Source organism: Lampetra planeri, chromosome 27, assembly GCF_965212315.1.
Source record: "Lampetra planeri chromosome 27, kcLamPlan1.2.h2, whole genome shotgun sequence".
Lineage (NCBI taxonomy): Eukaryota > Metazoa > Chordata > Hyperoartia > Petromyzontiformes > Petromyzontidae > Lampetra > Lampetra planeri.
The window spans coordinates 1,705,180-1,731,141 of record NC_136133.1 but is presented as its reverse complement, the minus strand read 5'-3'; the positions used below and the strand labels follow the sequence as shown (position 1 = coordinate 1,731,141).

The following is a 25,962-nucleotide window of genomic DNA, read 5'->3' as shown; positions in this document are numbered from 1 at the left end:
TTGTATTTAATTTGTTGTCTTCCTGCATCTCCGATGCGAAAGAAGTTCAAAATACATACGTATAAAAAGGCAGGCACAGCACATACACAAACAGATACACCTCACACACCAGGATTACGTCTCCTACCACCCCCCTCCTCCGCTCACCTCGAGCGAGTGTAGACATTTCCCATGGACCCGGCCGACATGGAGCCTCTGCTGCTCACATTGCCACGCCGCGCGGTCGCCATGGCGACCCCCTCTCCCCCCCTCAGCACAGTGGAGGTGAGCTGCGGTGTCGCCGGGGTCGCGATGGGGGTGCGGGCACCCCACTCGAGGCCTGAGGCCTCCGTAGACACGGAGACTGAGTCGGTGGGGGGGGGGGGAGGTGGTGGGGAGAAAGGAGGAAGACAGATGGGCAGGTGAGTAACAATCAGTGCTTTGAGACAATGTGCACGTCTGTGTCTGTCTGTGTATGTGTCCGAGACAGAATGATCACCTGCGGAGAGGCTGCCACTCCTGTGCCAGAAGCTGGACCAGTACCGTCTGGGCCGTGGTGACATTACTGTCACTTAGTGAACGGCAGTTGTTGTTGTTGTGTACATCTCCATGATGTGTGTGTGTTGTCCAGGTACATATGCATCTTGCGCGTGTGTGTTGTCAGACTCTGTGGTGTCTGTACATCTATCTCTGTTCTTTGGTTATTTCGGTAAGTCACGTAGGTATAAAATAAAATAAATCACGGCGTGATTTATTTTATAACCAAAGAGTATGGATTCCTGCAGTCACGAAAGCTTCAAATCAACATCTATCTATGTGTGCGGTGCATGTCTCCTGTGTAAATGGTGATAACAGTCTCTGTGCTGTGTGTATACGTGTTGCGTGTGTATACGTGTTGCATGCGTGTAATGTTCGTATTCATGTTGGTGCGTGTCTCGGTGAGCAGTAACCGCGCGAGTCTCACTGTTGGCACTGCCGTGTCTTGTGCGGATCCTGCGTCCGGCGCTGGCATCAGTCGCCGGGGTGCCAACGGGACCATCTGGCTGAGCGGAGGCGGTCAGAGAGTTGCGGTAGGTGAACACAGGCTGCCACTCCGAGTCCAACACGCTCCTACGCGTGGGCGGCTTGTAGCTCTCCATGTACCCGCAGCTGAGACAAAGACAGAGGAGGACCATGAATGTAGCCTACACAAGACTGTTGGGGCAAGTGCTGTTAAGCGAGCGCATATGAAGACCGGAACGCCGCACAAGGAGGTGGTGCAATTAGCACCATGTCCTGACCAACAGTCTTTGTCTCCCAAATGCTGATGTTTACACACCGCACCAGCTACTCGTTTAAGGCCATGGCGATCGAGGGGAAGCTCAGGATCGGCTCGGATATCAATCGCCACAGATGTTCGCTGTGGCTGGAAACTGAACTTGGGCAGCTGAGTTCGTAACGTATTAGTCCGAGGCACTCGAGCACAAAGACTACGTGTTAAACTGACTTACGGTTTCTAGATTTGAAGCTTTCGTGACTGCAAGGATTCATATTCTTAGGTTTTTTCGGTAAAGTCACGTAGGTAAAAAATTAAAATTAATAAAAGTAAAATAAAATTAAATAAAAATCACGACGTTTCGGAGGCAACACAAGCTTCCGTCTTCAGGTGGAACCGTCACAGCACGACTGCTGCATCAAGTTTATTTTATTTTTATTTTACTTTAATTAATTTAAAATTTTTACCTACGTGACTTTACCGAAAAAACCTAAGAATATGACTTACGGTTCTTTGTAAATTCACTGCTGGATTAATATATACCCCACACCATGTCAGTCATGGGGGTTTTTTTGCCCATACTTCACCACACTGGTCAGAGCAGGTCAGTGACGTGTGGAGAGTCCCTGAAATGGTTCCAGGAATCTAATTCAGGACACTGGGTTAACAGCATAGTGCACTAATCACTGTGCCGCTGTCACCCGGGCCCCAACTCCCCCCTCTGGCTAGAAGAAAACCATGACTCAAGGGAGACACAAGGCAAAAGAGACACGCAGAAACAATCGTCACTAGGCGTGACACAGGTGAAGCGACCCAGGAGGCAGAAATTAGTACAAATTAAGTAATAGGGGTTTACCCTTTCATCTGGTACAAAAACTGACACCTTTATACAAGGGATCATGTTTGCAATAACCACAACACAAGCAGTCAAAATGCAAACAAAAAGAAACAACTCTGATAATGATATGCACTGTCCTTGAAGTTGATTGGTCCACACCCGAGACAGCTTTTCTTAGAGCCTAGTCCCCATTGGTGTTGGACCAGATGACGTCAAAAGGCGTACAACTCAAAAACAGCGCACTATCAGAGTATTGAGAGCTCTGGGTAAGCATTTACACTATGAGACCTCCTTTACCAGTAGCAAAATATAGTAATAGGTTTTTACCCTTTCATCTGGTACAAAAAACTGACACCTTTATACAAGGGATCATGTTTGCAATAACATCTTTTTGTTTGCATTTTGACTGCTTGTGTTGTGGTTATTGCAAACATGATCCCTTGTATAAAGGTGTCAGTTTTTGTACCAGATGAAAGGGTAAAAACCTATTACTATATTTTGCTACTGGTAACGGAGGTCTCATAGTGTAGTCCAAATGAGTTTAAAAACGCTGCTGGATACCGTTGGTCTGCTGCAGCAGTGTCGCGGTGGTTAGCGCATTAGCGACACCGTTTATATGATGGCATCATCATTTATTTATGCCATTCAATGTAGTACTCGAAAACCAGAATTATGAATTTCAATTATTATTAATACACCAAAACAATACCCCCTACACCCGAAATGCAAGTTTGTTGGCGATAAGAATGAACGGAGATGATGCCGGAGATGGTGATGATGCTAATAAACAAGTCAAGATGTTGAAGCGATGATGGCAATGAACGGTGAAGATGGTAGAGTGACGATCGCGATGATGAAAGGGTAGAGACGGCGGTGGTTGAGAGGCTACGTACAGTGTTTTCTTGTCCTGAGAGAGGAGCTTCGGGGAGAATTCGCACAGCACCTCCAGGAAGAGGATGTTCGGTGGGGCAATGCCCAGCTTCCGCGCTTCGAATGCAAAGTCGATGCCGTTCCTAATGACAAAGACACCACATTCACACACACACACATACAAATGCACAACACTGATAGGCACACATACACAAGTATTCACACTTACACACACACGGGCACTTGCTTGCACAAAGATACTCCGTATAGCCTTCACAGACTTGTAGGGGCAAGAGCTGTTAGCAAGCACCTATAAAGGTCGGCACGGCACACGAATTGAGTAGAGCGAGAAGCCAAAGCCATGTTTGGCTGCCTTCATCTCCCTAGTAGTGATATTAACACACCACACTTTTTACTAATTTGTGGTCGAGTCAAGACGAAGAGGATGCCCAGGACCAGTCAAATATTCGTCAGTTATTGGTCACGAGCGGGAATTGGCATCAGCTCGCCGGGTTCATAACTCAGTGCGCTAGCCACTAGTCACTACAAAGATTCGCCATATTGCCTTAATAGACTGTTGGGGCAAGTGCTGTTCGCGAGCACCTATGAAGACTGGCACAGCACACAAGGGGGGTAGGTGGCAAGCACCACACCCGACCGCCTTTATCTGTTTACCCACCACACCGGGTACTCATTTGAGGCTGAGTCGACCTAGGGGAGGCCCGGGACCGGTAAAGATAATCGTCACTGGTATTGACCGTGAGCAGGAATCGAACCCGGGGTCGCCGGGTTCATAGCGCAGCGCGCTATCCGCTACACTACCACTCCCCACCAGTCACTCCCCAAACATACACACACATGCACGTACTTGTGCAGGGCAGCTATGGCGTGCCGCGAGCGAACAGCGTCCATCCCAAACGTCAGCGAGAAGCGACGCGCCAGCTCCTTGACGGGAACCAGGTTTGACGTCTCCTCCAGCGTCACCGTGAACATCTGCCCACAGTCACACGAGGTCACGGGTTGGCTCATGGGGTCATCCAGTGTCAGTACTGTCTCCAACATGGACGAGGTGACACCCATGAGTGCGGGGGTGGAGGCATCACCTGCTTGAGCGTGAGGGCGAGCGTGTGGGCATACTCCATCAGGTCGATCTGCCTCAAGCGACTCAGCGTCTCCTTGATGATGTCCCCATAGTTGATGTAGAACTGAGAGCAGGACAAGGAGCATTAGGGTATAAGGAGACCATCGAATAATGTTTGATGCAACGAATGCAAGGAGGCAAAACACAAATGAGTGTTTTAAATTCCTGCACTGGCATTGGTGCAGAAAACACGGCTGGGGTAGAGGGAGGCGTGACGTCAGCACAACGCACGAAACCGGCTCAATGCTGTGGGATGCAGGTGATGGTATCACGCCGCAGATGTGCGTCGTGACGTCACCACCATGCACTTGCCGACAAGTGCACCCGCCAGCCAGTCTGCCAACAAAACTTAGCTCCTTCATATAATTCTTATACCGTAGTACCCCTCTTAATGACTCGAACTGGTTCCATGAAAGCAGTCGTTAAGTGATTTGGTTATGAAGCGAGTAGAAAATACATGTTAAAGGCTTAATACTGGTAGGAACCTCCTGGTTACACCAGCTCACAGGGGATTAGTGTGTCCGTCATGCAGGGAGGGGCTGGGTGGGGAGGGGCTGGGTGGGGCTGGGTGGGGAGGGGCTGGTCACCCCGTGGTGCCCTTATAAAACTCAACGTTTAACCTACTCACGCCGGCTTGTGCCCGCCCTCACAGTCGGGCATATTTGCGGAATACACCACGCCGCCGTTGACCCTGGCCATTGACCGAGCAACCCAACGTTCCTACCAGCTCCCTCCGCAGGAATGTGTTTCGTTCCGATAGCATCGAAAGTTACCCTTTTTCACAAAAAAACTTACTTTATAATATTTAAACAATGGATAATAAATAATAAAATAAAAACTTACTTTATAATATTTAAACAATGGATAATAAATGCTTTAAATAATATTACTGTAGCTAAAAAGATGACTGGCAAACACTGAATGTAAACAATGCCACAACGCTCATGAATGGACATCGCTAATTGGCCGAAGCCTGCTCAGACCACTTTGGAGCTCGCCGATTGGCCGAAATTGGCGGTTGCGTACTCGTCATAAGCCCTTCGTTAACAGGGAAATGGTCAGTAAGTGAACACATTGGGCTCTATGGAGGCCCCTCGTGACGCGATGAGTCATTAACAGGGGTTCTACGGCAGTATGATGTTATCTTATACCCTATGACCAAAATGTGGCGAGCCGAGTTGTAGTGAGCCATGGTAAGCTCAGACGTAGTGAGCAGTGGTGAGGTGTGAGATGTGGGTGAGGTGTGAGACATGGTGAGCTGTGGTGAGCAGTCGAGACCTGAGACATGGGTGAGGTAAGTTGTGCTGAGCAGTGGTGACCTGAGGCGTGGGTGAGGTATGAGATGTAGTGAGCTGTGAGACTCGATGAGCCTCGTTGAGCTGCGGTCCTCTGCTCACCTCCACGTATCGGCGGAAGATGTCAACGCCGGCGCGCATGTCTATGGCTCCATACACCAGCAGCTTGCAGTAAGCGGCGAGCAGGCACCTCCGCTTGTGAAGCACCTCGATATTCTGCATGTCCTCTTGCTGATCAAAAATGTCTGAGAGGACACAAGGTTCACGTAGTCACACACGAGCGAGAACGTACAGACACGAACCGGCAGTGGCGGCGACAACAGTAACGGCCAAGCGTTGATTTTCAAGCGTCGACTTTGGTCAGGCCGTATTGTTGGACAGTTCTTCTCTCTAGCTTTCACCACATACTACTGCGGGCATCTCCAGGAGTATAATTGCTGAAGATGTCAGAAGTAGTGAAAACAAGTACTGCTCTAAAGTTGCCTCCCGTCCTGGTTTTCCGAGGATCACCCTTCTTTTTAAGGTATGCCGTCCTGGGAAATATAAGTCGTGGTTTTTGTTATTTACGTAAAAATACACCGCTCAAGAAAATGCATTTAAAGCAGTTCTCCCCTCTTTCGATATTGTGAAATATTCTTCTTACAATGTGTTCCAGTTTTAGTACCTCAGAGGTGGCAACTCTATTGTCTGCCCATCAGAGACCGATGGACAGAGCTAATGCGTTAACACTTTTAAACGCGAGTTGAAAAGCGTTAAAGAGAGACAAATGTGAGCACGAGGAGTTAATCCGCACTCTCGTCGGTGGAGAAGATGTGCTCGATGATGAAGCTGCCCATCTCGGCCTGCAGCTCAGGCTCGGCCTGGACGACGAGGGGGAGCAGAGCGTGGCGGCCCTGCTCCGCCACCGAGTGGCCAAACACGAGCAGTGTGTCGCACAACAGCAGGAACACCTGAACACACGAGGGACACGAGAAAGACACGAACATTTGTGACACACGAGCAGTGTGCCGCACAGCAGCAGCAGGAACACCTGGACACACGAGGGACACGAGAAAGTCACGAAAATGTGTCACACACAAGCACAGCAGATTGAATACCCTTCCCTCACTCTATTCATCTCCCTCCCAACTTCCTGAGTCAGCGAGTGATTGAGTGAGCGAATGAGCAGTGAGAGAGTGAGTCGGGAAATAGACAGTTCAGCGAGTTGACAAGCGAGCAATGAACCAAGTGAGTAAGTGAGCGGGTGAGTGAGTGAGCAGGCAAGCGAGTAACTGAGTGAGCGAGGGAGCAAGTCGGCAAGTAAACGTGGGTGCAAGTCACCTGCTCTTTCAAAGCCAGACCGACTCCGATGAGCAACTTGTTGCACAACTGCAAAAACGACCTCAGGCTCCTGCGCAGGGAGACAACCTCCTTCTGGAATTGAGAAGTGAAAGCCAAGTGGGGGTGGGACGATCATTAGGTGATGACGGCTTGAGCGGAAGTACGATTATCCGCTCGTTGCAAAGGCTCATGGTTTAAGCCCAGTGACCACCCTGGTTAACAATGCACGTATTTATGGGTCTGTGTAACGTAGAGCCTACGTTGACAGCCTTGCGATTTAAGAATGGCGCAAATACCAAATATACGAATAATTTGGTTATGGGGGAGGGGTGGCATGGACAAAACAAAAAGTGTTTCAAGTACCTTATCTGGTTGGTCTTCTGAAAGAGCGGACAGCCTCCAGAACAGGCTGTAATGCACGCACTTAGTGGCGTACATTAAAATCTGTGGACAAACATTCAAAAACAGAATATATATTTGTTCATATGTTATGCTATGACGAACGTGCAAAGTATTGTGTTAACAAAGGTGTGTCTGCTAACTTTTATTACGACGGAAAAATCTTGGCTAGCCGGACTCATTCAAATACAGTAGACTCTCAATTATCCACGCTAATGACGGGGAGAACCGCTGCAGGTAATTAAAATTCGCGGATATAATCCAAAAATAATCAAACTCCAACCACTGTTGTAACGATATGTAACGACTGTACTGTAGAGGCAATCGCGTGGATTTCGGATTCACCAGAGCACATATTTGTTCGGTTGAAGCACGTGACTTGAAATAAACATTGGCAAGAATAATAATGTATAACTGTTTTTAGATTAATTCGGGCCTGAGGGGAAACTCTTGAGTTAAAATGTACGTAAAAATCTCAGATGTACGGTTAATTCGTAAATCGGATAACCCGCAAGCGGACAACCAAGAGCCTACTGTATGTTTTTGTTGGTATACGGGAGGAAGACCCATTGACTCAGCAAGCTCTTTTTCAACAGGATGGGAGGGCCGTTCTGAATAGCTGAAAAGGCTGACTAGCTGGCAATACAATGAAACCTATGTCAAAGAACAAGACAACCCTGGGGTGTATTCGCGTAGTAAATATATCAGTGTATATCAGCATCCGCAGAGTGTACGCAACTTACTCTACCGTAAAAAAAAAACTCAAATACTGCATGAATTCCATGCTATGTTCCATGCAGTATTTAATGGTAATTCATAAGAGATGTTGTTGGTTCGATCGCGTAAATATAAATTTGTCGTTAAACCCGCCGCCACCCGACACGGCCAATTAGTAAGGTTAGTCATGTAAACAAAACATGCCAATTCAGCACAGCGGTGTGTTGGAGACTAAACCCACAACATTTACAATTTGAGTACAACTTTTCGGCCAATCGGATGCAAAGACCAGAGGGGGGGGGGGGGGTTAATGTATTTAATATAAATTGCAATTGATGTCCATTTCCGGTTGTTTCATAGTTAATCAACATAAATAATGTGCATGCATAACCCGGTAGTTGGAAGTTAAGTCCGTCAGTCCAAGGGTACATCGGTCACTCCCATCCCCCACCATTCCCCCCAGATCTTTCATTAGCCCTGCCCAATGACCCCTCTCCTCCATCGCCCACCACACCTCCCCCACCACACTTTAACGTGTAATAAAGCATTTTTTATTATGCATTATATATCACATAACATATATAAATGATGGCATTTCATAAGGTTTTTCAATTATTATTTTACCGACCTGGTCCAATTAAGTCCGACATCTGGCCAGCAAGGATTTTACTGGACATCACATACCGTATTATCAAGGATAGAGTATGTAAATAATGTTTATACTTCGTGTTTTTCATATAATTTTTTATTGGCAGACCCAGTTTGGGCTAAGTGCGGATTCCAGGTAGCTTGGGTCTGGAGAGCCAGTGGGTGGGTGATGCGGTGATATGAGGATCTGGTTAGCTTGAGGGAGTTCCAACATAGAAACTGCTTCATCACAGCACGACAGCTATCTATGTCACCACACGCGGTACATTGTGGGAGCTCGCGCATCAGCTAAGTCACCGCAACACACGGTGCATTGGCGCTGTGGTGACGAGATGTTAACTACCTCGCCTGGTATGCAAGAAGGTTGTGGGTTCAATCCCAACCCTGACGCCTGTATATTTGGAGTTTGCATGTTCTCTCCATGATTGCATGGATATTTATTATCCGGGTCCCCCAGTTTTTCCCTCCACATTTGGAAACAAAATGCATTTAGAGTATTTGGCTGCTATACATTTCCACACGATAAGCCACTTCTCGTTGGGCTGTCAGTGGGTCTTGCCTGGTAAAATTTAAAAAAAGTTTAGTTGAGTTTAGATTGTGGGAGAGAGAAGACGTCACCTGATCAGGGACATCCCCTCCCTTGTCCGCATGCTTGATGAGAGTCAGACAGCCCTCGTGTACGTCCAGCCTGGTCAGGTCGTGACCGCTGAGCAGAAGGCATGCACACACAAGTATAAGACAAAGATCCCCCATTGTTACACACACACACCCCCAGAAGACAGAATATCCTCTGTGTAGCATTTTTACAGATTGTTGGGGCAAGTGCTATTGCAAACACCTACGAAGACTGGCACGGCATATGAAGGGTTGGTGTGTCCAGGACTACGCCTGGATGGTTCGTCTCCCAGTGCCGACGTTCATACACTGTGCCGGCTACAATTGTTTTGAACGGTGATTAGACCGGAGGGGAGGCCCAGGCCTGGTTCAGTTTTCACTTGCCATTGCGGTTAGCCACGGCCAAGAATTCAACTCGGGTGGTTGGGTTCGTAGCGCAGTGTGCACAACGACCAGCACAGCTCTATCCGAGAACGTCAAATTGATTTCTCGTCTCATTACATGACGCAAACAGCACAACCGGGAGAAAACATTGGGGAAAGGTCGTTTTTGTTATTAATTATTCAATACACGGCTGGTGGTCGGAAAGTCAAATTAAGTGCTCACTTGTAGAATGAGGTCAGTCTCTTCAGCACAGACAGCAAGTCGTAGGAGACGCTGCCATCCGCGTCATAATCCTGGAAAATGCACGACAGCAAATGAAAACAAAATTCACTTGTATACCCAGCAAATCCTCACCGAGTCTCAAGACTGATTCTAGGACGGCCCTGCTAGGTTATTGCAGTAATGTGTCCATGTGTAATCCCAATTGGGTAATTTAGAGTCAATTATTAATTTATTCAGATGTTTGTCTAGGCTCGTTAACCCTTGCCTGCTTAAGTAAAAACTGAACCAAGCAAGGGCCCATGGAGATTTTCATTGTTTTGCTCACTAATGGTGGTAAACGCACACCTGCTAATGGGAACACAACAAAGATCCTCTGTATAGCCTTTTCAGGCAGTTAGGGCAAGTAATGTACGTATGTATATTGATCTTCTTTCGCACCGTATGTAGCCAACTATGCCAATCGTAGAAGTGCGACTGTTCTGTTAAGCGAGCACCTATTTAGACCGACAGCACTTGAGGGGGTGGTGCGTCCAGCACCACATCCCTGGCCTCCTATGTCTCACCAGTGCCAATGTTTACGCACGGCACCAGCTACTCATGAGGCTCGGTCGATCTAGGGGATTGGCCCAGGACCGATTCAGATACACAGGGTTGGTGTACGGTGACAGTGTTGGTGTATGGTGATTTTTTCTGCAATATTTTGCTGTCTTTTCTTGGATTTTCTGTTTGCACATAGTCACTTTAAGATGTTTTCTTGTTCATGTTTTTTGTTTGTTGCGGTTGCACCCGATTCAAGAGCCGAATGGCTCACAGGGCTATACCTAATAAATGAACTTTGAACTTTGAGATATTCGTAAGTAATCCTGGTAATTAGCGGGACGCAGGGTTTGTACACGAACCACTGCGCTATCGGAGACGTGCACAAATATCCACTAATAAACACACACACGTGCATGCAACCCCACCTGCTCCATGAATGCGGGCAGGGCGTGAGCAAAGCGATCAACGAGGAGGTCCATGAGGCTCGACACGGACACGAGGGCTCGCGAGTGCACGGAGGAGTCGGGGACGGCCAGTGCGACCAGTGCGCGCGAGCACCCATCCAGCACGTCCGGCAAGACGTGCTTCTGCACCACCTCGCCCACCTGGCGCACCAGCGTGTCCAGGTGCTGTGCACAAACACAGATCCCCCCCCATGTATAGCCTTTAACAGGTGCTGGAGCAAGTGCTATTAGCGAACACCGATCAATGCCGGCAGGGCACACGAGAGGGTGGGTGGCCAGCATCATGCCTGGCCTGGCAGCCTGTCTACCGAGTGGCGATGTTTACACGTTGCACCAGATGCTCATTTTAGGCTGAATCGACCTTGGAGAGATTGCTTCAAATAATCTTCACTAGTGTTGGCCATGAGCAGGAACTAACCTTGGGTTTCTGGGTTCAAAATGGCAGTGCGCGAACTGCTACACTACCGCTCCCCAACACACACACAAAGAAAAAGATCCCCCCTATATAGCCTTATCAGAAGACTGTTGGGGCAAGTGCTGTTTGCGAGCACCTATGAAGGCCCGCACGGTACGAGGGGGTGGGTTGCCAGCACCATGCCTGACTGCCTTTGTCTCCCCAGTGGTGATGTGTACCCACTGCACAACAGGTACTCATTTGAGGCCGAGTCGACCTAGAGGAGGCCGAGGTCCAGTTCAGATATTTGTCACTGGTGTTGGCCATAAGCGGGAATCAAACTCAGGTTGCCAGGTTCGTAGCGCAGCGCTCTAACCGCTGTGCCACCACTCCCCACGCACACAGGTGTACACACACACAAAACAAACACATGGTTATAGACAGAGATAAACTGTGCATGGTCTTTTAAAAGAGACACGAGCCAATGAGCAAGAAGCTCTTACTTTGCAGATGACTTTTATATAGATGTAGTGACTGATTGTCACTGTGTGGTGCCGGGCTTGCGAAGTCACGGCGGATAATGTGTTGGCATTATGTGTAGCGGGCTTACTGGGCGTAGTACCAGCCCTCGCGGGGCTTGTGTGAGCGCTGGTCAGCACGGAGGCACCACGTACGGTGTGCGGTGCGGGCTCCCGGTGAGGGAGCGAGAGGGAGTGTCAACCAGCCAGGGTTACGCTGGGGCATGATACGCTGGTAGACCTGCCGACACGTGACCGGATGATATTGGAGGGGGGCCACCGGTGGACGGGGGCCGCTGGGCGGTCACGTGGTATGAAGGAGCTCTCGGGAGCCTTTGGGAAAGAGCTCGAGAGATCTAGAAGGTGGGCGGGGCGAGGGGCGGAGCCAGCCCCAGCCCATGCCGATATAACGGGGGCCCGTGAGGGGCTCGGGGTTCTTTGTGTTGCTGGTGATGAAGATCCACGTCTGGTTACAGAAGCCTCTAGCCACGCGGTCTGGGACCCAGCTTGTAGTCCGGGATAGCGAACCGTGTCTAGTTCTGCCGTAGCGTGGATAGATGAGCATTCAACACCCAAGTGTAGGTTGTGTTATGTTGAGTTACTGGATAAATAGTGTTGCTCCCAAGACAACGTCTGCTACATATATCACCACGTAGTAGCCCATTGACAGCAGGAGCATCCTGCACAGGGAGAGAATATGGGGGTAAAAGACAAACAGCCTCACAGGTACCTTTTCCAGTCTCCCATTGGTGTACACCTCAAGGTCGAAGTACATCGGCACTTGGAGCAAATTCACCACATTTTCTTCATCCACCGAATACTTACAGAGAGAACAGACACACACACATGAACAATCAGGCGCACGCATATACACTAATGCACGTATGCACGAGCATACATACGCATGTGCACGCGCACAAACACGGGTACATGTGCACATAGAGTTGAATGTGAAAGTAACCTTTATACAACAAAAGAGAAGTACAGCAAAGCACAACACAATATAAATGCGAACTATAATTAGTTATGGGAACGTGATATCGTGGTTATTATGGTTTACGCAGGAAAGCCTCCATGTCTCTGTTTCAGGAGGGTCTTGCAATATTGTTTCAGTAGAGGGCTACGGTGGCTACGGAAATATCCATGACGCCGACGCGCAATGGTCTACTCTTGCGAATGGCGCCAAGGGATCTTTGACATCTACTCTGAAGCAGACCGCGTTTATCTTCTTTTTGTAAAAACACTCCCCGCAATACCAACCGGAGCGGTCGCCGGATTCAAAACCGTGAGCCTCTGCAACCGGCGGCGAACGCGCCGCTATGCCAATGCCCGATAGCCATGGAATGGAAAATGACCTCGTGTAATCCTAGTGACGGTGTGCAGGTGGTGGCGTCTGCTCCCGGGGCCCACCTTGGCAAGAAGCTGTGGTATGGCGATGATGAAATGCTGCGTGAGCCGCATCTGTTCGTCTTGTTTGTTCTTTTTCTCTTTGGCCGACTGAGTCTGGGGAGGAAGAGACCACAGAGGATGCTCTTCAGGCACAGGTGATGGTGGTGCACGCAAAGACCGCAGGATGATGATTTGTCAGGAAGAATCGATTTTTTTACACACTTTTATTTAACTCACTCTGTCTGTTGTTGTCGTATCCTCAAATCGAGAAAATGCAACAAAATCATTATCAGGTCATATGTTCAAACCATGTCAATCTACTGCTGGATGGCGCGAGTACACGGCAGCATGAATGGCGGAGGAGGCGCGTACCTTGCGACTGGAGAGGCGGCCAATGGGCGGGACGCCCTCAGCAGCCTGCTTCACGCAGCAAACCATGATGTCGATGAGGCCCGCCTCCTCTTTGTCCGAGAGGCCTGTTTGTTGGGGGGGGGGGGTAAATGAGAAACGATGCAAACAGACGAAGATCCCCCAACTGCTCTTTTCTTCCGTGACCCAAGATAAATTGCTGAATATTAAAGACGTCCAGTGGATGCCGACGACTATGTACAAGAAACTGCCGCGTCGATAAAATGGTACGCCAAGCGGTAAAAACATAAAATCAATAACGAAAACGTATAGGTATACTTACATTCAATTCAAATTCAGCCCTGATCACCATCTTGGGCAATTCCTATTTAAGAATTAATTTTATTTGTCTCGTTTGTATTGTTGTTCATCTTACCATCTTATGTGTGTGCCTTTCCCTTCTAGCGACGTATCCCACCCAATTCTAGATTTGAAGCTACTTGATACAGCTATCGTGCTGTGACGGTTCCACCTGAAGACGGAAGCTTGTGTTGCCTCCGAAACGTCGTGATTTTTATTTTAGTTTAATTTAACTTTTATTAATTTTAATTTTGTTACCTACGTGACTTTACCGAAAAAAACCTAAGAATATGTATTCCACCCAAACCCACCAACTTCATCTTAAGTCTCCCACACATCCTCCAATCCATGCGTTCCTCTGTCCCCTCTCGGTGTAAACCTCAAGCGTGCACCTTTGTGTACTCTGCGTCGCTGGGCATCATTACAGCACTCCCCGGGGGGGGGGGCGGGGGGGGCGGGCAACGATTCCCCCCACTCCCGGGGCCACTAACCCTCGTTGGGGCTGTTGGCTTTGTGTGTGGGCAGCAGGAGGCTCGTCATGGCCTCCCAGTCATGCAGCTCCTCCCGTGCGTGCTCCCACAGGCTGTCCACCACGTACGCCGCGTGTTGGTGCATCTGGAAGCAACACAAAGGTCCCCCGCGTAGCCTTGAACAAACCGCTGGGGCGAGGTGTTGTTAGCGAGCAACGATACAGGCCGGCACGGCACCCAACAGGCCGCATTTGTCTCCCAAGTGCTGATGTCACTTATTTAAAGCTGAGTTGACCAAGGAGTGGAATCCATTCCAAATTCTTGCAGACTAATGTAACTCCTTATGCAACTTTCGTTATTATATTAATTTGCATATTATGAATGACAGGGGTGGCACAGTGGTAACACTTATGCCCCACTGCAAGCAGGACCTGGGTTCGATTCCTGACTCAGGCCCCCCCTTTCTGTGTGGGGTTTTGTAAGTTCTCCTTTTTTAATGGGTTTCCAACAGGTTCTCCAGTTTCCTTGCATGGCTAAACACACAATGTAACTGGTCCAAACATCCCAATGCTACAATATTACCTGCAAATTACTCCATTGGGATAAACACATGGCAACATTGCAATTGTTGCTACCAAATACACAAAAAACTTGGCAGGACCTCCCCATAAAAGTCTTAAGAAACAACGACGTTTTCCTGGGTAAACAAGCAAAACAATTTAAAATATTTTGGCACAAATGACAAATTCATTGCTCGAACCATCAGAGAACCCAGCTGCGCCGTGTCATCCTCTAAGCCAACTCACTTCACTCTCAAGCAAGAAGGTAACGAGCAAGCGCAGAAGAGCCGTGTTCTTCTCTGTCTTCCTCCGGCTGTGGGAACCCATGTCCTCCTCATCGTCATAGCTGTTGCTGATGTGAGACTGCAACCTGCAATGCAAACAAGTGCCATGAACACAAATAACAGCGAAACTACATTTATTTAACCAGGTAAGGCAAACTGAGCTTATCTCTTTTTTAGAAGCAACCCCGGCTATCGCAAATGATACCTTAACGAAGTGGATTACATCATGTGGAAATTTATAGCGGCCAAATACTCTAAACGCATGTTTCTAGATGTGGAGGGAAAAACCGGAAGACCCAGAGAAGAATCCACGTGACCTGGTCACAAATGATTGCTCAACAAAGTGGATATTCATGTGGAAATGTATAGCAGCCAAATACTCTAAAACGAATGTTTCTGAATGTGGAGAATAAAACCGGAGCACCTGGAGAAAAATCCACACTACCAGGAGAACATGCAAACTCCAAATATACAGGCGTCAGGGTCGAGATCGAACCCACGACCTCCTGTATACCAGGCGAGGTAGATAACATTTCGCCACTGTAGTGCCCCACTTGCCCATTCACTCACCTCCTTACTCGCTCACCCGCTTCCACACTGGACCTCTCACTCGTTCGCCCACTCACTAACTCAATCTCAGTCTGTTTGTCCACCAACTCACTCGCCGACTCACTTCTTGTAGAGGAATTCGCCGGCAGCTGTCGCCAGTTGCCGGTGCAAGGAGAACACCATGCTGTAGACATTCTTACAGTCCTCCACTGACAGCGATTCTTCATTGTTCCTGCAAACACCAGCACACACTCCACTGTAACCAAGAGCAACTGCTGTTGTTATCAGGCCGCTTGGGTTCACGTGGTGCGGCAGGCGGGCGGATGAGGGATCGGTGGAGCAGAGGACAACGTGCGTTGGGTGCTCGTCCACTCACTCGAGAATGCTGACAAGGACTTGTGTGGCCTTGACAGCCACATCCAACTCCTTGTCATTCACCATTGAAACAATCCGCTCCTGGAACGATAGCAGCATCACCACCATTGTCAGCATCATCACCACTGTTTTCATTGTAATTGTCATGAACATCGTCATCATCATCATCACCAATATCATCAACATTAACACAACAATTATCATTAAACCATTACAAGGATTAAGATTAGTCACATGCTCAAAATCATCTTTACCATGACAAACTTATCAACAATAATCTTCACTTTCACCACCAATATCGTCAACACCAACACTACTCCTGTTATAAACAACATCAGCACTACCGGCATTATCATCAACACCAAAATTATCATGGCAGTTTTAAAAAAAACATCACCCCTACCATTATCATTAGCGATTTGCATTACCTACATCATCAACATCACCAATAATCGTCACTACTGTCATACTGACTTCAGAAAAACAGGTGGCCATGGGCAGAACCACATTGCTAGGAGGAATATTGGCAGATTGTCGATTGAGCCATGGAGCGGCAGCAAAAGTAACACGTCCAAGAGTGCACCCACCGCGGAGGAGCGACGAAATCCGCTCGTGCGGAAGAGCTAGACAGATCATTGCTTGGCGAGACTGTGACGAACGGCAATAGCTTGAGGATAGATCATCGCTGGTGATTATGAAATAATAACATGCAACCAGGTGGCACTGTTGCAAAAAACTCACAACTGGAGAAGTTGGAAATTCGAACCCAAGATTGGAGCATCAACTTAGCCCACGCGCAACACGTAGAATTTTGCAGGCAACATTTATGGATCGCGATTCACGAGACGAAGTGCAACCGCACACCTTGAAGCGTTTTGTGAAGAGTTCCAGCTTCAGGAAAAATTCCTTCTCCGCGTAGAGGCCCTGGAGAGCGGAGAGGCATCGCAACCGCACCTCCCCTTGCTGTGGACAGTGACGATAATGTACAACAGCAGCAGCACAAAAGGACCACACACAACATTATGATTGTTACACTTACACCATTGGAACCTCATTTGCCAGTAAAAAATATGATAATTGGTTTTTTACCCTTCTATCTGGCAACAAAACTGACACCTTTTTTTTTACAAGGAGTCATGTTTGCATAGACCACAATACCTGCAGTCATAATGCAAACAAAAAACATAACTCTGATAATGTATGCACTGTCCTTGAAGTTGATTGGTCCACACCCGAGACAGCTTTCCTTAGAGCCGTCATCTGGTCCAACCCATGTGAGACTAGGCTCTAAGGAAAGCTGTCTCGGGTGTGGACCAATCAACTTCAAGGACAGTGCACATTATCAGAGTTATGTCTTTTGTTTGCATTATGACTGCAGATATTGTGGTCTATGCAAACATGACTCCTTGTAAAAAAGGTGTCAGTTTTGTTGCCAGATAGAAGGGTAAAAAAACAATTATCCGATTGTTACACTTGTTTGCATAGGAAAGTCTCAAGTTTTTTGCAGTAGGAAGCAATATTAACGTGTCATCCCAATGGAGTAATTTCCAGGTAATGTTTCAGCATTGGGATGTTTGGCCAATACCAGTAACACTGTATATTTCTTTAGCTTTTGGAGGAATCTGGAGGACGCAGAGGAAACTCATGCAGAACAGGGGGAGAACATACAAACTCCACACAGAAAAGCAGCCAAGTCGGGAATGGAATCCAGGCCCTTCTTGCTGTCAGGCACAAGTGTAACCACTGCGCCACCACCGTGCCGCCCAACACCACCGTCAACAACATCAGCACGATGTTAAAAGCCAATGCCAATGATGCCACCACCACCACCAACTGCTGCTCCAGAATTGTATCTATTGCCAAAGCAAGAATGGGGATTACGTGGACGATTTCCCAAGCTGTCAAAGAATCCAACTTATTTTCATGGAGACAGAATCCTTCATTCATATGAACAGGATTTAGCGCCAATGAAAATAATGACCAAATAACCTGGAATGCACCCAATCGTGCCAGATGTCAAAAGCTAAGCAGGTCTGAGCTTGGATAGGGCAATGACGCACAACCATTGGCCATAAAAGGTGTTATCGGCAGCGCGGCAGCAGATGCTAGTGGAAAAACCTATCATTGAACTGTATTTTTATGCTCCGATGTCCGATCCCCACCTTCACCAATCTGCATTGACCAGCAAGGTAAAGCATGGTAAAATAACCTATATGACCCGCATGGTAATCCAAAAGTGGATTGACAAAAAAAGGCTGTACAGGTACATGTAGAAACCTTGATTGGACCGAATGTGATCATTGTCCATTCCAATAAACGCCACGAGAGGGCGCGCCAATGCCGACTGAACACCCATTCAAACCGATGAAGGCTTTCACGTGGGAAATGACTTTCGAATTCAACTACAATAGGAATTGTCCAGGACTAATTCACGATTCTATTCAACTCTTCACGTATTGTTTTTTTGTATGGCAGGGTGATTGTCAACCTTCTATGTTGATGCCGAGGTTGTTGAGCCATTTGAGGGCTACAGGAGTGATCATGTAAAGGTCTGAGACGTTCCCAGCCAACCCTTCAGTGACATTAGCCGTCGTTAGGAATCGAACCCAGATAACGGTGTTCATATCGCAGTGCGCAAACTGATGTTAGCCATGGTCAAAAATCTTCACTGCATTTTGCCGTGATTCGGAATCGCCACTGATGTCAGCTGTGGTCATAGCGCAGGGTACAAACGACCGAACCAATGCATCACGAGTACAGCACACTTTTGTGACGTGCAGTTTTCGTTATTCAGTGCCACGGGAAACCAAACAAGTGGGAAGGCAGCCAGAACCGGCACTAACAATGTCCCAAGTTCTCTGTTTGACCAACTCCACTAAGCAGTGGTAATTAATGTAGGAGGAAACCAAAGTACTTTTTTTATTATCATCGAATAAATATTAACATGCATTTTTAAAACGGATACATTCTCACACGCATTATTCAACGCACGTACCACGAGCGTGGAAATAAATTTCAATCATTGAATCGCGACGCCTCCGCCGCTTACCTTGTCGTTGAGAGTCCAGCCAATGTACTTGAGGTAACCATCATCGAGGAAAACGTCACTGTAGGCCTTCATCCACACTCCAATCTCCTCCATGCACAGGGCTCGGATCTCTGGGAACGAATCCCTGCACACACACACACACACATCACCCCTCCAGCCCTTGCACTGTTGGGGTAAGTGCTGCGAGCGAGCACCTATTAAGGGACAACACAACAGAGGAGAGTGGTGGTGTTGTGGCCAGCACCACACCAGGTCGCCTTTGTCTCACCAGTGCTGATGTTTACACACCAAGCTACTTAAGCACCAATAAACCTAGGGGAAGGCCCAGGACTGGTTCCAATATCACTCACCAAAGATGTTAGCCTTGGCCTGGAATCGAACCCAGGTCGTCATGTTTGCAGCAGTGTGCCAACTACCTGCCATGCACGCATGCACGCTCTTGCACCAATACATCGTCACCTCACCGCTACCCATAGCATAGGAGCACAGCGTTAGGTAAAAAAACACTCACCGGTAGCGATGTACAAAGACAGACTTGAAAATAGAACGCATCATATTCTCCACATCCTCCTGATGTTCATTCAACTGCAAACGTGAGTGACATAAAAAGTGGAGTTTATCACCATCAAAATCATTATCATCATTCACAGCAATTCAGCATCAACATAATAAATATTATAACCTTACATTCATCACTAACATTACAATTATATTTTCATCCTCGTGAACACCAAAAGTGCTATCAGAGCTCCTGATGTATGTCAATCAGGATACAAATGGGTATACTCAATAAAATTACCATCGATTCATCATCAATGTATCATCACTATGACGATAATGTAATATAGCTTCATTAAAGAAGAAAGTTTTCAACCACTGCATGTTACATGTTGATATATGGATCAGAAACATGGAACCGTAAGAAAGTGGAACAAAAGCTAAATAAGAGCATCAAAGCAGCATGGTATGAGGTGCACGCTTGAAATTGTTGCAAGAGACAGAAAGATGAACACACAGGATGAGAGAATGTACACATCGTATTGACTGTTAAGAATAGCAGGCTTGGGCAGGGCACATCGCTCGAAGAAGACGACATTGGCTGCAACATCGGAAGTTGCAGCCAATGGAAGCACTCCACTGCTTAGACCAGGGGTCGCCAAGCAAAATACTCTTAGGTTTTTTCGGTAAAGTCGCGTAGGCAAAATATAAGTAAATAATAAAATAATATTTATACAATCAGAAATCGCAACGTTTCGAAGGCAACACAAGTCTCCGTCATCAGGTTGGACTATCACAGCTAAATTTACTGTATACCAAGAAGTGCCATTTTTTACAACTGCGTATTTTTTTTTATAAAGTTCAAGAGCCGCAACGCATGTGAAAAGCCTCATGAAGCAGTCGTTAAAGAGCCGCATGCGGCTCCGGAGCCAGAGGTTGGCAAACCCTGGCTTAGACGAAGCAATGACAAGATATTGCTGCATTGCGTGACCGCGAGGGATGGCGACGGCTTGGGGGCCCTTCAGCAAGCAGCAGACAGATCAAGGCACATGGGTGTCATCCCCACCTGCTTGATGGTGTTGAGCAACCCCTCGATCTTGTCCACGGCCCTGAGCCTGGGCTCCTTGCTGCGCTCAGCCTGCAGCTGTCGCGAGGCGTTCTCCAAGCTCTCAGCTAGAGACAAGGACACCTCCACAAGCCCCGTCTGCAGCTTCAGGGCTGAGCACACACGCGGGAGATCGCAAACACGTGGCGGGGATTCGCACGAGGGATCAGAAGAACCCAACCACGAGGGATCACAAACACAAGGGTTCATGAATGGCAGGAGTGTACTGATCTTCCCCCCCCTTCCCCTGGCAACGGTTCAGTGCTGCAATTTGATTAAAGACTCAATATATATGTACGTTAGTTTTGTTTGCCTCTGTCTTCCTGCGTTTCTGTGCCGTGTGTCCGAATGGCTGTGTCTCCGTGCTTTCCTGCATCTCTATTTGTCTGTGTGTATATCGATGCGAATTTATCTGTCAATGTCTGTGTCGCTGTCTGTTTCTGTGCATCTCTGTCTCTCTCTCTATGCAGAGTGCCACAGTGGCGAGATGTTAACTACCTCACCTGGTATAAAGGTTGTGGGTTCGATCCTGACCGTGACGCCTATATATTTGGAGTTTGCATGTTCTCCTGGTAGCGTGGATTTTTCTCCAGGTGCTCCGGTTTTATTCTCCACATTCAGAAACATTCGTCCAGAGTATTTGGCTGCTATACATTTCCACATGAATATCCACTTTGTTGAGCAATCATTTGTGACCAGGTCACTTCTGAAAAAGAGCTATATAGCTCAGTGGTCCTTACCTAGTAAAAATTATAAATAGTTTATTTGCGTCCATGTCTCAAGGCTCCCCTCTGCCCTAGAGCACTCCGTACCGGAGAAGGTGGCGGTGTGCCGGAAGGCGCGGACCTGGGAGTCGGTGAGCCCGGTGAGCAACCCAAGCAGCATCTCCTTGAGGTCATACAGTGGGCCATTGCGGCTCTGCCGCACCAGCATGAGCACAAAGTCGGCCAGCACTGCGCGGAAACGCTTCGCCTGCAGCCCGGTTTGTGAGAGTGGGTACTCCGCACTCTCCTGCGGGCGTGGGGAAAACATTGTCGCAGACGGGTCACCAATCGTGTCCAACGACACCCACACAACCCCGAGTACGAGTTGATGGGTCGGAGCAGTGGTGCAGTGGATTAAAGACTGCTTGCCAAACTCATCTGTAGAATCATTTTTCGGTTTGCTTTCAAGCTGAGATTAACTTTTTCGTACCGTCCATGCGGATATATTTTTACTATAATCAGTGAAAGCGCCTATCCCTACCCCTTTAAACCTTATCCCTGTTCCCTCATTGTAACCCTACCTCTAACCCTAAATCTTAGCCTTTATCCCTAAAATTACCCTAACCAATAAACCATAACCCAAAACCTTAGCCCCTACCCTAACCACTGGATCTAACTCCTAATCTTTAAGCCAGTGGTACAAATAAGCAGGGAGGAAGAAATGGGGAAAAAAAATAATCCGGGGAAACAATTATCCTGAGTAAATGTATACATAATAATTATTCCATGAACCAAAATTCATTTGCACGAACAGACCAACCCTACCTCGTCGAATCCCTCCGTCATCTTGCGGATGATGTCCGCATACTCCATTGTGCGATACATGCCCATCGTGACGCGGCCTAGTTCACAGCAACATCGCAGGGAGCAATGACGTGCAGAGCGGGACGAGAGAGACGCAAAGCAAAGAAAAAAACTTGCAGCTGACATGAGCAAATCCCTGCAGCGGTTGTTTAATACATCTGCGTCAACCCGTACTAATCAGTGTGACGAATAGTCAAACAACCCCCACTGCGTACGGAGACCCTCACCCAGCAGTGGATTGACAAAAAGGGCTGTGCATATTACACATTTATGTTGAACTTCTTTCGCGCCATACATAGCCAACCGTGCTAATCGGAGGTGCAGGGAGAGAACAACAAAAAGCAGTTCAAGAAATTAGCTTTCAACAAAGATCTAAAAGTGCACAGCTCCAGTGGCTTCCTAATATTAGAAGAGCGTGCCAGACGGCTGCAGAAACACATCTGAAAGCGTGCGATGCAGTGACCGTCTTTGTTCAATGATTATCCAAAAGCTGCTGCGAGGATGACCGGAGTTTGGACAATGATGTATGCTCCCTGACGAGATCAGCAAGGTATTGTGGTTCATTTGTGGCAAGCACTTTGTTAAAAAACACACCTTTGCAGCCAGAGCTCTGGATGAAGAAGTTGATTAGACTCAGTGTGGCTTCGTCCTGGTCTTCCTTGTAGCTGTCGACCCATGTGTCCACAACGGTCTGCAGGCATTGTTACGAGGCAACGCTTTTAGATTCTGTGATGTGTGGCACAAGTCACACACATCGCACACCCAAAGCTCCTTTAAACAAGGAAAATATAAACGCATAGCATGTGATACTTTCAGAGATGTGTCACACAAGATACTAGTGTTTTGTTTGAATTGGATCTTATTTACAAGAGTTATGGTCCGTAGGCTGCCATCAAAACTCAAATAGGACCCCAAGGCCAGTCCTTATACAGATGGTTTGTTTCCATGTTTTGGGCAACGCTTTAATTTGGCTGCTTTTCAATGGGATAAGTCCTTAATAGCAAAATCAAGTTTGGCTAATATTGAATCTTCTTTGGATGGGTAGTTTAACCCAGTCACGTATGGATATCCATATGAAATAGAGAAACACTTTCAACCTGACTTGAAGGGTACTAAAAAAAACACACGGATTTACTGCAGTATTGTAAGGTGGGTGATAACACAAATACAATGTGGGTTTATATAGCGTCTAGATGTGATTGCATCGCAAGATAACGTAGAGAAACAGCAAGCATATTTTAGGGAGAGGCAGTCAGTCATAGGCAGAGGAAGGTCTTAGAAGCCTGGACTTGAACAGGGGCAGGGAGTAGACAGCACGGATGAATGGAGGAGAGCGAGTTCAAGACATTAACAGAAAATTTCACACACACACACAGCCCAGTCCCTCTCACCAGCATGACGGCTTTGCCAATGCGGACAGCATCGTACAGAGAATCGGGATCCGGTGGAGTTGATGTCACCACTGCCGCTGCTCCCCCAGGCTTCGCGGCAGCAGCCGGCTGTGCTGGCTTCTTGGGGGCACGGGGACGCTTCGCCTGCTTGGGCAGGGTTGCACGAGGCTTTTTGGCCGCCTGAGCCACAGAAAAGAACAGTGACGAGATTGACCTTATTTATTTTACCAGATAAGGCCCACTGAACTATAAAGCTCTTTTTCATAAGTGACCCGGCAACAATTGTTTTTATTTTATATTTCGCCCTAAAATTAACCAGGTAAAAAAACCCTTGAGGTTAAAAACTTATTTTACGAGGGGGACCTAGATCAACAAAGTGGCTCATCATGTGGACATTTATAGCAGCCAAAGAATCTAAACGCATGTTTATAAATGTGGAGGGAAAACAGGACCCGGAGAAAAATCCACACGACCACGGGGAGAACATGCAGACTCCGAATATACAACAGGCGTCAGGGTTGGGACCGAACCCACGACCTCCTGTATACCAGGCGAGGTAGTGAACATCTCGCCACCACAGGATCCCACTTATTTTACACGGGGAAACGGACTTCCCCTGCCTCATTATTGTTTCGCGTAAAGTCTAACTGACAGGCATGAATGCAGACAATCAAATGATGATGACATAATACGATGACGATAACAATGAAGGTGGCGTTTCACAAAGATGTCGGCGCTCTCTCACTGGTAGGGGTCCCCCCCCTCGCGCAGGACGTTTCGTCCGTTTCTTCCAGTCGCGCACGACAAACTCCTCGTCCGACAAGCCGTCATTCTCCCTGCAAGTAAAGACACACACGCGTAAGCGCACACACACACCAGCGATCAACAGTTATCTTTAAAGTGTTTTTTCCCTCCAATTCTTCGATCCTGGTTGTGCTATCGGGCTTGGCCCCATGATAAAAGATGACAAATCCATGGCAGAGCAGTGCGACCGCCCCCCCCTCCCATGTTAGAAAACAACCCACAGAAACATTTATCAGAGAGCTACTTCTGAAAACCATTCTAATGGCCACTGGCCCTCAAAGTAGGAGCAAGCATTTTCCCGTCCACTCTGCCACAAAAAAGTAACATTTGTTGCCGAACATTGAAATTAATATTGTAAACGCTCACAGCTGAAATTTAGTCCAATTTGCCACAATGGATAGCTGAAACCCAGATTCTAACACAGGATGTCAGTGCTTGCGGTTCAGCATCTCTGCCCTACGCCACCTGTTCGTTCTTCTATTGCGTCACTCGTAAGATAATACAGCTCTCTCCTCTCCATCTCATTCCTCCCGCACCTCACCAATCTGTTCTCTCGTCTACAGCTCTCTCATCCCACTTATTTATCTCTATCATCCGACTAATCCACGTCTATCTTCACATCTCGGCAAGCCATCGTGAAGGTTCACTCCGAGAACCTTCGAAAGGCCACAACTGTCGCAATCACGTGGAGCACTCACCGGGTGTTGGACGAGTTGGAAGATGTGTCATCATCATCATCATCATGATCGTCTTCTCCACTGCCGTTCTGGGACTGCCTGCCCGGTTTGTGCAGCACTGGCTTGGTGCGCTGCTGCTGCTGCTTCTGGATGTTGGCATTGGTGATCTCACGCAGCGACACAACCGCTAGCGCGCTGGAGCGAGTGCGCACGCCCAACATAGTTCGCTGCTGTGGGGAAGGGGGGGCGGCAATTCGGGCGGTGATGAGAATGGTGGAGTTTGTCGCCAATTACGATCGCGTATGGAGGAAGAGCAGCATTTTTACAGCGTAACGTGAAATTGGATATCCAGTCAGGAGGTGGTAAAGTTCTGTAATTGCTTGCTCATGCCATTTCAAACTGTGTATTCAAATACCTCACTCTCGTTTGCAAATCGCTCCATGGTTCTGCCCCACCCTATCTTGCTTCTCTTGGTATTTGGTCTACCCTTCCATGTTCCCAGACGCAACCTGCCAATCGGCTAACTGCTGTGTACCCATTACGCTGGCAGTTTACTCTGATAGTGAGCAGCTCGCAATCAAAAATGTTGAGAATTCAATCCTGGATGAGGGTTGACTCAGCCCATGAGCAACCGCTGAGGCAAGAGAGATGGGGAGGGATTTGAGAATCTACCTTCACCATACTTCTTCATAATGCTTAGGTTTTTTCGGTAAAGTCACATAGGTAAAAAATTTAAATTAATAAAAGTAAAATAAAACAAATTAAAAAATTCACGACGTTTCGGAAGCAACACAAGCCTCCTGCACACATACACACACACACGCCCCTACACACACACCCCAACCCCTACACACACACCCCAACCCCGACACAGACACACGGTTCCACCTGAAGACGGAGGTGTGTTGCTTCCGAAACGTCGTGAATTTTTTTATT

The 25,962-nt window shown here is 47.7% G+C and overlaps 1 protein-coding gene across 1 annotated transcript in view; it reads right to left on the bottom strand.

The window, feature by feature from the left end:
* The window catches only part of LOC144727980 (cohesin subunit SA-2-like), a 34,486-nt gene that overhangs the window by 6,415 nt on the left and 2,109 nt on the right, over positions 1–25,962 (bottom strand). The window contains exons 3-31 of the mRNA XM_078607141.1: positions 25,048–25,256; positions 24,291–24,381; positions 23,546–23,725; positions 22,749–22,845; positions 22,116–22,192; positions 21,399–21,597; positions 20,548–20,699; positions 19,495–19,568; positions 18,984–19,107; positions 16,799–16,897; positions 15,936–16,015; positions 15,684–15,791; positions 14,973–15,096; positions 14,188–14,311; positions 13,361–13,464; positions 13,010–13,102; positions 12,330–12,419; positions 10,649–10,852; positions 9,684–9,754; positions 9,081–9,168; positions 7,062–7,142; positions 6,699–6,791; positions 6,172–6,328; positions 5,481–5,623; positions 4,046–4,147; positions 3,811–3,935; positions 2,966–3,085; positions 944–1,128; positions 148–343 (exon numbers count right to left, since the gene is read on the bottom strand). Of these exons, the coding sequence (XP_078463267.1) occupies positions 148–343; positions 944–1,128; positions 2,966–3,085; positions 3,811–3,935; positions 4,046–4,147; positions 5,481–5,623; positions 6,172–6,328; positions 6,699–6,791; positions 7,062–7,142; positions 9,081–9,168; positions 9,684–9,754; positions 10,649–10,852; positions 12,330–12,419; positions 13,010–13,102; positions 13,361–13,464; positions 14,188–14,311; positions 14,973–15,096; positions 15,684–15,791; positions 15,936–16,015; positions 16,799–16,897; positions 18,984–19,107; positions 19,495–19,568; positions 20,548–20,699; positions 21,399–21,597; positions 22,116–22,192; positions 22,749–22,845; positions 23,546–23,725; positions 24,291–24,381; positions 25,048–25,247 (3,581 nt within the window). The 5' untranslated portion in view covers positions 25,248–25,256. The remainder of the gene's footprint in view (positions 1–147; positions 344–943; positions 1,129–2,965; positions 3,086–3,810; positions 3,936–4,045; positions 4,148–5,480; positions 5,624–6,171; positions 6,329–6,698; positions 6,792–7,061; positions 7,143–9,080; positions 9,169–9,683; positions 9,755–10,648; positions 10,853–12,329; positions 12,420–13,009; positions 13,103–13,360; positions 13,465–14,187; positions 14,312–14,972; positions 15,097–15,683; positions 15,792–15,935; positions 16,016–16,798; positions 16,898–18,983; positions 19,108–19,494; positions 19,569–20,547; positions 20,700–21,398; positions 21,598–22,115; positions 22,193–22,748; positions 22,846–23,545; positions 23,726–24,290; positions 24,382–25,047; positions 25,257–25,962) is intronic.